At 34.6% G+C, this 15,431-nt stretch overlaps 1 protein-coding gene across 1 annotated transcript in view; it reads right to left on the minus strand.

Moving 5' to 3' along the window:
* SEMA3D (semaphorin 3D) overlaps positions 1–15,431 on the minus strand; it is a gene marked incomplete in the record, with an annotated part of 86,774 nt that overhangs the window by 46,712 nt on the left and 24,631 nt on the right. The window contains 2 exon segments of the mRNA XM_072401745.1: positions 561–680; positions 3,856–3,918. Coding sequence (XP_072257846.1) covers positions 561–680; positions 3,856–3,918 — 183 coding nt within the window.

The raw sequence follows: 15,431 nt of genomic DNA on the forward strand, positions 1-15,431 counted from the left end.
CAGCCATAAACAAATTAGCAGCATACATCTCAAATTTTTATTCTAGGGTGTTTTCTGAGTACCTTGTCTTTTATTAATGTGGAGAATTAGTACTGTCAGCACTCAGTGAGCTGCTGCTGTAGCACCTGGTATTAATGTTCTTGAGTATTTAGCTAAAGTCATTGTCTGTATTGTATGTTTGGTATACTGGTAAAACTTCTAGACTATTTTTCCATTCGCTGGAGGAGTACTATTCTTTTTTTCCATAAGCAGGTCATGAGACTGAGAAGGGAACCCAAGTGAATAAAGAGGTGAAAGCATGGTTTAAAAATGTCAGCACCCCATTAATCTTTTTTATTTTTACATTTTTTCTTCTTCAGAACTTTTAAAGAAGTATTAGTTTTTCTAAGAGGGTACGATTTACACATCTGAAAGGTGTGAACAAATTTTCTTTACTACCTGTCATGTGATTCATCATCTGCCAAATTGTTAGAAATAGATGTATTTATGCAACCTATCATAAAAAGGTGATAGATGATGAATCTTAAGGTTATGGCAAGTTAACATTTGTATAAGCATACCTCTTTCTGACTTCCAAGCTCGACATACCCACACAGAGGGTGAAAGGCCCCAGTTCCACATGTATATAAATGGGTCTTGTTGTAGTGATGAAGGACTTTAATGAAATTTGCACATTCCTCCTAAAATATAGCACATATGCCATAAGTATGAAACGCAGTATAATGTCACACAAACATAATAATATAATTGCTAATAGCTATTAATAAAAAAATATATATATATCAGCAAATTTTCCCTTTGCAAAGGCTATTTTACATAGTTTAGGTTAAAAAGAGGTATAAAGATCTCATACACAGCAGTTTAGAATGGTCCTTATAAACCATCCATGTACCAAACAATATTACACATAAAAAAATTGACTTTTATTAATTGTTTGCAGGAATTATTAATTAATGTTTTATACCCTTATACAGGTACAGGGAAGTGTGTAACAAAAAGTTCCACCAAATAGGTATAGTCATAGGAAATATAGCCCTATTATTTTATGGTTTTAATACAAACAGATGTGGATTGTTAAATGGATGCATGAATTGTATTGGTTGTTTTTTGGTAAGGACATGTACCTGATCTGATAGGAAAGGATAATGTAACCTTCACAAGCATGCAATACAATATAATAATTCCAGTTGGTGAACTATAATACTATATTAATAATGCCATGCAAACAGACATATTTAAAAAGCAGCAAATGTGGCAATCACCAAATACTTATTGCATGTGAATCTTGGTGCATGTGGTTTGAATTAAAAAGGAATGATTAACCACCTGCGAATGTTTGCTGAATCCTTTTTATTGGTGATTCACAATGACATATTTAAAAGGCAGCAATCACATTCACTGCTTTATAAACATGTCATAAATTATTTTATTCTGGAGTTTGTTTTGCTCTGTCTGTCTGCAAAAGGTATGAACGTTAAAAATACCACCTTCAAACAAAATCACTGTACCGTGCATCATAATTACAGGCACACAAACACATACATGACAAATGTAATATTAGTGCGCATTGGTCACATATAACGCATATTCATTCATATAAAACTTTATACTTTCATAAAACATGACATTACAAAAAGTTGTTGATGCAACAAAGTAAACACCGAATATACCGGTACAGACTAGCACAAATGTACAGAAATCCAGTCTTGATAAAACTGTGTAAGCAGTAATATTTTTTTCTAATACTACTATTTAAATAATATTTAATACACGATATACAATACAAATGTGTTATCTTTTGTCAATATTGATTTTCTCTCCCAAGCCCAATTTCGTAAGAAAGCTTACTACAAGTAGGTTACACCTCAGTGATATCTAAATGAATACTATTTATTACAAAAGTGTCATTATTTCTATATGATTGGATACATTCCACTGTGTACATAGTGATAACTAATAAGGAAAGTTGTTTTTATTATCTAGGCTAGAGATATGTAAGGTTTAGCTTGTGAACCACGTAAAACGTATTCAGTACGTCAATGCAATGGGTCTGATTTATTAAAGTTCTCCTTGGCTGGAGAGGATACACTTTTATCAGAGAAGCAATCACTTTATCAGTGATCCAGCAAATAGCAAATGACTTTTAAAAAACCCATTCCAGGTTTGCTGAATCACCCAGTTTCACTGATAAAAGTGTATTCTCCCCAGCCCTGGAGAGCATTAATAAATCAGGCCCAGTGTGCCAGAATGTGCAGTAACCACAAGCTGCCCATCAGTTTACAATTTAACGTAGGTAGTTGAGTTAATATGATGTAGGTAGTTACCAGGCAATGTACTTCTGCGCTGCGCTTAATAACACTTAAAACTGTTGATTATGTTAATAGTTATAACTATATTTAGCACCCTCTGTTTGATTTTATGTACATAAGCCTGTCATTCTGTAAACAGAAAACCCGGTACTTAACACCTGCAATGGCACTGGTGCATAACAAGTAAATGAGTTTTCCAAACCACTGGAATGGGTTCAATATTTTGATTATTTATATTAAATTGCACAGCATCTTAGTTCCTATTTAGTCACTAAGCCAAATCCAGAATTTCATGACCTAATATATTTTGGCACCTCCAATCTATATTTTGTAAGTTCATATGCAATGTTTAATTAATCTTTTCTGTTGACTTTCTGTTTAGTTTCTCTTGTGTTTTTTTTTTTTTTGTTCTAGCCAACATCAGTGTTCTCTTGACCGAGTCCTTCATTGCATGCAATGTGGAAAAGTGTTATTTATTTCAGTGAGACATTTGGGTTTATTGGTTTGAGTGTTGACTGATTTTTTTCTTTAACTCCAAAGAACTCTTGTCTCTTTTCCCCAACATCACTGGCACTCAGCCTTTCTAACAGACCAAGACAAACTGACAAAATGTTAGTAGAACTGAAGATGCAAACAATACCATGACTACACAAACTTTGACAGGGTCATGTCTCTGCTCTTCTCTGATATGTTCAACTCTGAAGAAGTGTTGCCTTAGAGCTGAAGTTACCAACTATAGAAGTCTTAAAGCCGAAAAAATAACGTTTCATGCTATCCACACTGATTTTTCATGTTTATGTAGAGACTTAATAGCACTGCTTGAAAGTTTTTTTAAGTTTACCAGAGTTTACAAATCATCTTCCTTTTTACCCATCAAATTTGTTATTTTTATTCCTTGGATAAAGCATTGAAGTTTTTCAGCTTAGTGGTTTTAAAGATATTTAAAGATATGTTTGGTGTATAATATGAATTAAGAGGAAATATATTGCCTTCCTGGACTTCCTTGACATGTCTTGAACCAATTTGTGGTTCCATGGTTGGATGTTTATGTTTAAAGTGCTTCTTCCTGAATTGCATACCAATACAGAAGTAAGGAAAAGTGTCCAACAGCAACACAGACAGAAATAGAAATTATTTTATTTATTAAAGAATGAATTATTTTAGTGTGCCCACAGCTACATGAGACAGTGATGGTTTTAAAATATATATATTGCTTATAAAAATATGTAAACCTTTTGGTATCTATAGCCTAGCCATGGTACTACATTAATAGTTGTCAATGAATAATAGCTTGTTTCACTATCCAGCAAATACAGGCAAACTTATTATTACTTCTCTAGTATTTGAATATAAATTGACTTTATTCATTCCAATGACTTTTGTGCAAACAGGCTGGCGTATTGGATGAAGCACATGACAGCACCACACTACATTGATGATAGTAATTTAACTTAAATTTCATCGCTTCCATATCATGATTACCATAGACTTATTACATGATTAAATTTTGGGAGCAAATAAAAGAAAGAAAAAAAAGAAAACTCACATTTGAATCTTTTCCAGCAAGTCTGCAAAATTCAACTCTTTCTTTAGGTGCCGGCCAGTGTATCTAAAAAAGTAGAAATTGAAATGTCAGCATATTCAAACAAATTAAAAATGTCATTATTAACTTTACTATTTATTTGAAAGACTAAATCATTTAGGGCTTTTGACGTCTGTTGCAGTTTGAGTTCTACTCCATGATTTATACTTGAGCAAGGAGGATGACGTCTTCCAGTAAAAGACTTGTGCAGTGTCCGATCCATTTTAGGACACACAAACCTCTAGCCAATGACATCAGCTGTGGTATGTTTTATAATATACATTGCTTTAGGACAGTGTTACTCAACATAAGGTTTATAATATCCATGGCATTATACATAACTCTCTGAACAAAACTCAGCTTGAAACCGTAATAAATTAGGCTTAAATCCACTTTGAGCAAAGTTGAAAAACTGCCCCCTTGGTCAAAGTGCACATTTTCCCACTGATGTTTATGAAACAATATTTATTACATTATGATTGAATATATATAAACATACATTTTTTAGCTAACTTTAGTTTCTATGTAATGTAAGGGCTGCCTTGGCTTAAAAATGTAACCACTATGAACACAAAAAATAGTTGAAGTTAAATTTTTTGATTGACTGGTTAAAACTTCTGCTGGGTTGGTATTGCAGCCCATGTTACCACTGGGGAGAATGGCTCTCTCTATGTGACCTGGTGACCATAAAATCACTTAGAATGAAAATGTAAGATTTTGAGTTTTCACAATAACAGGAATAGTAGGAAACTCTTTTAATGTATGCACTTTTTTCAGTTACAGTGTAACACCAGTGCAGTTGCAGTTACAGATGTATACAACAGTCACAGTAGATTTCTCTAACTTACCAGAGATCATTTTTTTACTTTCTGTTAGGTCTGCAGGACAGGAAGTAAGGGAAAATCTCTTGAATATGATTTTATGTTTACTTATTTTTTCAACAGGTAATATGATTTTTTTTTACAATATTATACATTGATCATGGGAACAAATGTCCCCATGGAAGATATTAGTACAATTCAGGTGGCAGCTCAAATTTTTGGATTTATCCTCACTTGAAGTTACAGTGACACTAGTGATAAGGACAAATAGAGCGAGCAAATTTCCCTTACAAGGGCACACAGACAACAATGAATGTCTGACAGAAGTTCAAGCCCAGGGCTATCCAACTCAAGTCCTTGAGAGCCAGGATTCGTGCACATTTTTAGTATTTCTCTACAGCTTAAATTTAGTAAGGTATTGTATTGTTTGAGGACAGGAGTTGGATGCCCTTGGTCTAACCCCTCACAACTTTTCATTTATTTTCTGTACTTTTCTTTTCTGTACTTGTTCCATTAAAACATAAAACACAGTAACATGTTTGGCTTTAGATATACATTAAAGAATACATGAAGTTGATGTGGCCAAAACATCTGCATGAATAAAAATCAAGGCAGACCAAAAATGATGCAAAATGACGCTATTTTATTATTCATTTTTGTTTTATTACCAAGATGTTGGTGTTAGTACCTCCTGGTTTCCCCTAAATTCAACACCTGCATTCCTCATGTATCATGGCAAAACAAGCATAATGGAAAACTATTTCTATTTGTTTTTTAAAGGCAGTTGATGGATGTACGTCTTTATTTACATTCTATATTGTGCTTTAATCCTCTCGTATTGTTTTTTATAGTTCTTGTATTGCAACTTTATGAAGAACATCTGTTTCCTGAATTATCTGTGCCAACCTCATGTTATCAATCCAGCCTCGCCACTAATATTATGGAGTTTAACCTTTTGATATTTGTACACAAACATATAGGATCAAATCATAAAGTAATTGGTATTCAAGCATTATGTAAATGTGGCACATAACGTAAACTCTGATAATACTTTCAAAGAAAAGTGAACAAAGAAAAGAAGAGCAATTCTGACATTATACAATAAAACACTTTAAGCACTGCCAGTAATCAGACCCAGCAAGACAATGCAGGACATCTGCAAAGGGCCAGAAAGTTTCAGTTTTAACATTCTCATTCACTTCTATGTTGCTTGAAAAATAAGTCAGGATCAGTGTTAATCTGTATGTTTATATTATTGTTTCTTTGTACTGATTATCGGAGCCTTTTCTTTTCAGATGAAAGAACAAATGCAGCTGTTGTCCTTGGTATAGCCATGGTCCTGGCTGGCACTCTACACTTCGTAGACAGGTGTTTGTGCTAATGCGTGTCAAATTCTGCTTTGTATCTAGCAAGGCTTGTGATCTATGTTGGCATAAATGAAGGTGTTACTGTGGATATACATTGCCTACAGAAAACCCTAGTGATGTAAACTCGTTAAGGTTTGCTATGTAAGTTCAATATCAACTGAGATATTTTTGCCCTGAGAAAACACCCTGAGCATCAACCATAATTTTAGAAAGCACATTTCCTGGGGTGATAGCAGAGGGTCATAATGTGTACACAGACATAAACATTGTGTAAGGATCATCTAATGTCTTTATCAGCTTAAACCTTGAAATCTGAAAAGTCATACAGTCTTCTATGATACTCAATACAATGCAATTTACAAAATGTAGTAACCCTATCAGCTAAGCAGCAATCATATCTTCAATGACCCTCTGCATAAATGTTAAATCTAATTGGTTTCTATAGATTATTGCACTTTTAAACCCCCATTCCTTTTGGCATTGCCCTACTGAATACGTCCAATAGAATAAATCCTTAAATTATAACTTGCTGGTTGCAGTTTCATAAGGCTCTCATTGGGACAGTAAATCCACCTAAAAGTAAAACTATACAAACCTAAAAGTAATATAACCTTATTGAGTGAAACTGCATAAACAAGCTTATATTTGATACTGAAGAATATTACATTTTAAGAAGAAATGCTTTTTAAAGACTTTAGCATACTAAAACAGTAAAATCTGTATGTTTTCTTAGCTTAGTTTAAGATCCTTATATACAAAGCAAAAGGTAATATGCATTTGGCAACATAAATGTACAATATTGCACAGAAGCCAGTACCGGTGGATGAGATAATGTTCATATTTCTAAGCTCCCTGGACTATTTTCCATTATTAATGGAGGTTTGCAACAAAGAAGAATTATCTTTAATGGACATCAAACATTTGCTGAAAGACTGTGAGGCACAGTATAAAAAATGTATGTAACATGTGTTTTAGGCAAACAGTAAATTGTATTTGTACAGATAAAAATATAGCGTAAGAGTTTCCATACACTGCTGTCTTTGCAAATAAAGCCATAAATAGATAGCCATAAACAGTGGCCTGTAGAACATTTGTAAATGTGCAAAAATACACAACACAATGATAAATATCTGGCTTTGCCCAGCCCAAGTGATACAGATCAACATTCAGTGCCATCTTGGCACATGTGCAATCGCATGGCACCATCCTAACATTAGTTTCATGATAACTTATACATGCCACAAGCGTACACTGCACATGACAAACAGTGCTGGTACAAAGGTCTTGTACCAAAAAACTGTGCCTACTACCAGTAAATGTACCAAGTGGTACCAAGCTAACATTTCTTATTAACTACTGTAGTTGGGAAATTCCGTGTGATTGATCACTGTAATACATTATATCCCTATAGAGAGAAAGGGCATTAGACTGGTAATGTGCACAGAACACATTCACATATCAGCTGATTAACTGAGAAGATCCTAGCTGCTGCCTTAACTCTGGGACTTGAGTAGAACATAGGCAGGACTCCTCATCCTTGCCATCTGCTATGTAAGACCCGTCTTTGTTGACAATACATTAAACCTGCCATTAATACAATACTATAAAACCAAAAATATGTATGTAAAAGGTCATTTTAAATTACATTCTTGTCACTTTTAGGCTTTTTTCACACTGGCTGTGGTTTTAGGAGTTAAAGAAACATGTACAGCTTTTATTACACTTGTCTGTGCCTTTATACTGGGGTTCCATAATGTGTTCATAAACATAATATTAGATACATAATTAGCTAGAAAGGGAAAATGAAAGTATGGTCAAAAAGTGCTACTTAAAACAAATAATCAATTTGATTATTCAAAAATATGATGTAAGTGCCTATAATATAAATTTTTCTATATATCTATATGCATGCTAAATAAATGTATATATATATATATATATATATATATATATATATATATTTAGCACGCATTCCCTTTGCGTCCAATTGCAAGTAAATGTGGACCAATAGCAGAAAAAAAAAATCTTGGGGCTGTTTCTTAAACAAGACCAGCAAGCATGAACCCTGAGGACTAGTATGACTTTGTTGTCCCATTGTAGTTGTCCCATTATAGTACATAGAAATGTATACTTGGGTGTTATTTTGGCTGCTCAGAAGCTTTAAAAGCTGATGTTTATGAATGGTAAAATATTTGATAAAACTGTATATATTTGTTTTATTTCTGGCACCATTTGTATGTCCTATTATAGAAGTTCTCTTCATTAGACCAGTGTGTGGTCTATGGCAGAAACTCATTTTCTAGATCAAATTACTTAAACTGCATTTAATTTAATTGAAATTACTCAGCGGTGATTACACAGTCACAGTTCCCACTGCAATGACTATACCACTTGTTTGTTATCTCAGCGTGCTACTGATACAAGCTGCCAATATAGTTTTGCTGCTAATTATTTTGCTACAGCTATATTTTTTAATTAACATGGTAAAAAGGCTAGGAAGCTAATGTGTTATATATATAATGTAATGCATGTCTAACAGAAATAATCTGCCAAATGCTGCTGCAATAGGAACATTTTCTTCTAATAAGTATCAAAAAATAGTAAATGTACACACAAGGAACATCTAATTCTAAGCCTAAATTCAAGTGCTCAAATAAAAACCTTGGCCAACTTTTCTGTTAGTCTATCCATTACCGATGTTTGAGCTATAAGTGGGCACTTATGGTTTAGATAATTCTTTGGCTTCCTACAGACATGCTGCTTAATGGAATTCATGTCCTGGCCCTAACATTGAACCCAATAGAAGTTTTCAACCCTTGATAGGTTGGTCTATCAGATATAAAAAAACAACTCTATTTAAAAATTACATATACAGATACAGAAGGGCTGACTAACTTTTTTTTAATGTTTAAAAATAATTGCCAAATATTAGCAACCAAATATCTGAACAAATGTTTTAATGTTTAATGAAACGTTATGTTAACTTTGGCTGTGTGGAGCAGAAAGAAAATGTTTAATACTGGCCTGAGCTTTGCCTATAAAACTATATGCAAGGAACAAACTTAAAGCAAAGGCAAACATCCCATTCCCTGCATTAAAAAATGCAAATTGCTAATGGTGTCTTAAGTGGCCCCTGATGCTTTGCAAATGGCAATAACCTAGCAGAAGGCATTTCTGAATGCTTTAATGGGAATAAAATAACTACATTCATTGGCTATAACAATTTAATCCTATAAACCACTCATTCACAAAGGGTTTACAAAATTTACAGATATACAATCCAGTCATTATAGAATTCAGGAATATAAAAATGCACAAAGAAGGAAAAAAACAGATCCTTGTGTTATAAAAAACACAGCATCCTGTATTTCTATATACTTATACATACATAACATATTTTGTGTTGTCCATAATATGCTATGCTATTTTGAGTTGTCACACTAAAACAGCTGTCCAGAATACCAAAACACAACACGCAAACACAAATTCTGCTTTAGACCTAAGCTTTCCTTCTACGTGGATGCTCTTTTGGTCAAGGCTCCCATTACTGCCCATTACGGCAAAAGAACTGTAAAAAAATGCCCATTTACCTTTAGAACTATGCATATTATAGATAATGGACCCAAGCCCTATTTGGTTACCAGCTGGATAAAAGAAAGAACAAAAATGCTGTTTCTGCTACTGTAAAAATAACACCTATTCCATTAGCTTGTGATGTATATGTATATAAAAAGTCTTGTCATGTAATGTTATGATATCAGAAGCCACACTGTCAAAAGATGAAACAACCCAGAAACATGCAGTATTCCTGACAGGTTTCACATTTCAGATGAAACACATACAGTGTTTTGAGCAATGTGCAAAATTTAAAAAATAAAAAAAGGTATTCTATTTTAACTGCATTCACAGTATCATAAATAGATTATCCAAATGAGATTAAAGGATTAAAATATTCATGCACTATAAATGTGCTTTTTTTCTGCGATCCTATACATCTTTGATTATGTTTGACCTGAGATTGAGTGAATATATTAGAATACCAAATCAGAACACAAATAACTCTAGTAACACTTGTTTGGACTTATTCTGGAGGGAAATTTAGAGCAGTGGTTGCCATCTTTTTAATTGACCACTAACTTCACGGACTCCAGACCACGCATGCGTGGGGAGCCGTGTACAACTCAAAGGGGAAGACACATGTCATGATGCCAGAACCCGTCTACCTGCTCAGACCTGTGGGAGAGTGGGTGGGTTGTGTCCAGAGACAACCTGCCCATTTCCCTGAGCCTGCCTTCCGTACGGGGACATGGTCCTCGGCTCTGGCTGGTGCGCCCCCTCCCAGCGGGGGCCCTACAATTTTTTATGTTTGCTTTTGGAGAACCAGTAATGGTTATTACCAATTGGAGTAAATGACACATGACATGGAACTTAGTAGGATAGAGATATTGAAAATCCCTAGCCAAAAATGAAGAAACCTTGAGCAACCTGACAGGGGACTGAACAATGTAGGAGCTACCCAAAAAAACATAACAGATGTTGAGTGACCTTGACCTTGCTACAATGGAGAAAATCATCTATACACATATGTGAATATTCACATCAATTATCCAATCATATATAGATGGAATCTGTAACTGGGAAAATTCTTCCCTTATAATTTGGAAGATGAAAGTAAATATTATTTAATAAATATTAATATCATTAAAAAAAAAATTTTTGTGAGATGGTTGTCAATATATTTAGTAAATAACTTCATTGTATATGTATATATATTGTATATTGTATATGGACAGCACTCCAGCCTTTGCTGCGGTGGGTCCCAGGTACGAATCTAGGCCAGGACACTATCTGCATTGAGTTTGCAGGTTCTCCCCTTGTCTGCCTGGGTTTCCTCCGGGTACTACGGTTTTCTCCCGCATCCCAAAAACATGCAGTAAGGTTATTGGCTTACCCCCAAAAATTGACCTTAGACTACATTGATGACACATAACTCTGGTAGGGACATTAGATTGTGAGCTCCTTTGAGGGACAGTTAGTGACACAACTATGGACTTTGTACAACACTGTGTAAAATAATGGCATTATATAAATGTGTAATAATATATAAACTGTGTAATAATAATATTATTAATAACTGCATATACTTTTATAAAGCCTAAAGTATTTTTAAAGCACAAAAGCAAATGTTATAATTTGTGGCTTACCAGCTCCTACATGTGGCAGCTGCATTTATTTTATTTGTGAGAATTTATTTTTTATCTTATAGAAACAATCTTTTTGTCCTATGGTGACAATGCTTACTTACTGTATGAGGGATCAGTGCTGTCACCCAAGACTGTTATTTGGACTACAAAAACCTCTACTCTCCCCATAATGATCACATAGGAGAATATGTTCTGCAGCTCACCAAATAAAGCTGGGAAAGCTTATTTCAGTTTTATGGACATGGTCTAGAAAATATATTTAGCCTAAAATTAATGAAAAAAACAGAAACAATGAAAAATAATAGTCACCACATCAATTGACTGGTAAACTGCACAACATATAAAAAGTTCTGGGTTTAAATATCCTTTAACTGGGTGAACACATTTATTGTTGTCCTCATCTCTAATGTTTTAGATCTTTTTTAGCAACAAATAGATATTTACTTAAGATTATTTACTTAGCCCACCTTAAAGCAATAAACTAAACGAAGCATAATACAGAAAGGATTAATAAGTACAAATAGAACATAACACTGGATTTACTAAGGTCCCAATATAGAACAACTGAAAATAGCTGGAAGCAGATGTCCTGGCAGTGCTACATACAGATGACATTAGTTCTTCCCACTAGCACATTTTACTAGAAAATATTTCTAACTAGGGTTTCATGGCAAAGAATACCCAATTAACTGAACTGACAGACAAAAACTTTTCATATTTACTCAATGTTTTTTCCCCTTTATTTATGGACAGTACTTGTTTGATCTGGCGTGCAGGGGACTGTATTAGGTAAAATCCATGTCTACACAATGCACACACAATTATTATTGGTAAGAATGTGAAAACAAAGGATCTTAGAAATCAGTATTTTGAGTTTCAGTGGTTAACAGTTTAAGTTCAGAGATCAGGTTTGTGTAAAATTCCTCTTTATTGGGGGACCTGCACTTGCAACACGTTGGGGTTAAATTAATAACCGAGTAGAGGCTGTACACCTAGCAAATTAAATAACCTGTGTCCACTTTGAATTCCCAATTGTGTGCAATGGAATTTTTTTTTAGTTTATAATTGTGTTTTAAAAGTGAATAGTTTCCCTGTATTGATTAACACTGGTGTTGCAAAATAAAGATACAATTTGCAAAGTGAGCATTCATTTATTAAACTGAACAGCGAATAGTTTACATAACCCAGTGCCTTGCCAGAGTTGTTCCATGTGCTGCAGATATAGAAAGCTGCAATGTAGTTCTATATTGGTATGCCAAAAGTATGTATTGCATTTATTCATGTAAAGGCAGCACCTGTCATTCCTCAACAGTTTGTCCAGAGTGGTGAAATGTCTTACTGATCACATGGCTGCAAGTTTGTCAGCTGACATGGAGCTATATTATTATTATTATTATTATTATTAATATTATTATTAAACAGTATTTATATATCACCAACATATTATGCAGCGCTGTACATAACATATGATCATCATTTAATTAACCTAAAATGGAAATGTTGTTGCTATTTTCCTTGTAAATCATTTTGACTTGTACTTACTGATTGTACATACAGGCCAGTTTCACAAATTCTTGAATACAGTGTGAAGGAAAAGAATTTACAAAGAAAGTAGTCACCCAGGGACATAATGTAACCCTTTCTCTGCCTAACTATTATTTTTTTTTCACCTCAAGTGTCCAGGTTATTTTTGTAGTTTTTCAACAGTTTATTTTTTTAGTTTTAAAAGTTTGTAAAATACTCCTCTTTGCCTCTGAGATTTTTCTGCTGAAAACCTTAAGGTTGGCTTCACAGCATGTTTTGTGGTAACATTTTAAAACAGTGTATAGTGCCACAAATTCCACCGTATGTAGTGTCACCATGGGGTGAAATATTCCCTAATGTTGGTGTATAAACCAGACAAGACAGGTTCTCTTTAATTATATATATATATATATGGGATTGAAACAGGACCTTGGTGCTTCTGAGTTGAAGAAAGAGACACAGATTCCCCAATATCTGTCTTGGCTGCCATGTTAAACTACAGAAAACTTCAGAATCTTCACGCTGTCAAGGAGACAGATCAGAGATCTCAATAATGGTGGGTGGAGAAGAGGAAACAACAGTAATAGCAAATAGTATTAGGGTGCAAAGCAATTTGGTAGACAGTCATGGGCACTGACTGCAAACTGGCAGGCAATAGTAGGAGACCACTGGGGATCAGAGGTCACTGTTGCGGGGAAACAGAAGAGGAAATATACTAAACAGTATTGGTGGAGGGGGGTACCCATATTAAATAAAATGGATGTAATTAGCCGCTTATTACCAACCAATTAGAGCCACTCATTAAGTATTAATCAGGGCTGATTGGAGTAAGGTAAAGAGTTGAATAGGAGCAAATGTATTTTTAGTTTTACTTGTAAGGTTGCTTTAAATGGCATCATACACAGATAAAAGGTAATTCTCCATATAAATGAAACAAAGTAAATACAAAACAATATTGTTAATTTGTATTTCTTCTGAATTTGCATCCAGGCAGTATTTGTAAACAATGCAAAAGAGCCATTCAGATGAGTAATATTATTAACATCTGACAGTAGCTGCTACTGACACCATACTTTACAATGTTGTATTTCTTCTAAAGTAGGGGTATCAAACTCTGGCCCGGGGGCCAAAATTTGGCCAACAAGTTACTTTTCTTTGGCCCACTAAAGAATTCCGAAAATGAACTACATCTGACCCGCCCGCCCACATTACCGCCTCACATCATAATTTTCAATTCATAGACATTATTCCTGTACACCCATCATGTGACACAAAGCCTAGGCAATGAACACATGCCTGACTACCAGGGGCATTGTGTTTGTTTCAATCCATTGAAGACTGTATGGATGAACAACACAAAGGCTGCATAGATAGATAGAAATAAGTCTTTTCAACCCTAAAGTGTGTGTAGACCCTAAAGTGTGTGCAGGGTTGGTTTTTGTTAGTTATGAAGTAGTAAACTTCCTCATTTTTTTCAATAAAGTTCAGTGTATTTGAGTTTGACACCCCTGTTCTAAAGCATTTACAAATACTGCTGTTTCTGATGCCATCTGAACTCTTATGTAGCATCTACCAGCTTTACACACTTTGTGAATGTGATCAGAGATTTATTAGCTGTGGATCACATTCATCAACAAATAGACATTGTGTTAGGCACCTCTTGGATGTAGCAACCATGTGATTACAGCCTTAGCCTGCTACAAGTATTTCTGCCCCTCTATAACCTCTGCGTCAATGGCAGTAAACGGGTTAAACATTCTTTAAACACTCAACAAATTGTAAATTTCAACATATGCTATAAAAGTTTGTATTACTGACTTCTGTGCAAGATGAGAGCAGAACAATGACAGCAGAGAAGAGTGTATATAGTGAAGGAAAGCAGACCCACGGGGGGCCTGAAGAAGTACAGATACTCTAAGAGAAGTGTGAGAATTGTGTGTCCTACATCTCTCATCTCTTACACACTACAATTACTTTATATATCAATTTATGTTTAAAAAAAACATAATACTTTTAGTTTGTACCATTGAGGCTCTGAGGTGCAGTTGTATAGTTGGCATAGGCAAACAGATAGACAGTTTTACAGCTGGAGAAGAATGAGTAATGTGGGGCTTGAATCCATTAGAGCCAATTTACTAAAGAAAATTACATTGGGTAGGCCTAAATTGCTTTGGTATGCTTCCAACAGAGGACAGCATGAATGCACAGTTGTATGCATGCTCAGCAGAGATGAAGGTTACGTTCTAGTTTGTAGTACACATTGAACATCCTAAAAATGTTGAGTCATCTCTTCCAAAAAGTTTACCAAGAAATGTGTGTCTCTGAGAATACATTCATTCATAAATCATACTTGCTAGTCCATTCAGTGTTCTTTCATTGTAGTCTAGCACAGGCTAGGTTTTGGAGCACTACTTATGTAGCCTCATGCATTTGGGTAGCCTCAATGAGCAGACAGAGAGAGGTAGAGCCAAGGGGAGGGAGAAAAGTCAACAGGAGCAGAAGGAGGGTGCGTAGGGATTCCAAGTGAGATGGCAACAAAACAGAATCTGTATTTATTATCTACAAGATTGTTGTTACTATATTCATCCTCATCATCATATTGCCATAATCCAGGACTGCATGGT

This window comes from Pyxicephalus adspersus, chromosome 2 (assembly GCF_032062135.1).
Source record: "Pyxicephalus adspersus chromosome 2, UCB_Pads_2.0, whole genome shotgun sequence".
NCBI lineage: Eukaryota > Metazoa > Chordata > Amphibia > Anura > Pyxicephalidae > Pyxicephalus > Pyxicephalus adspersus.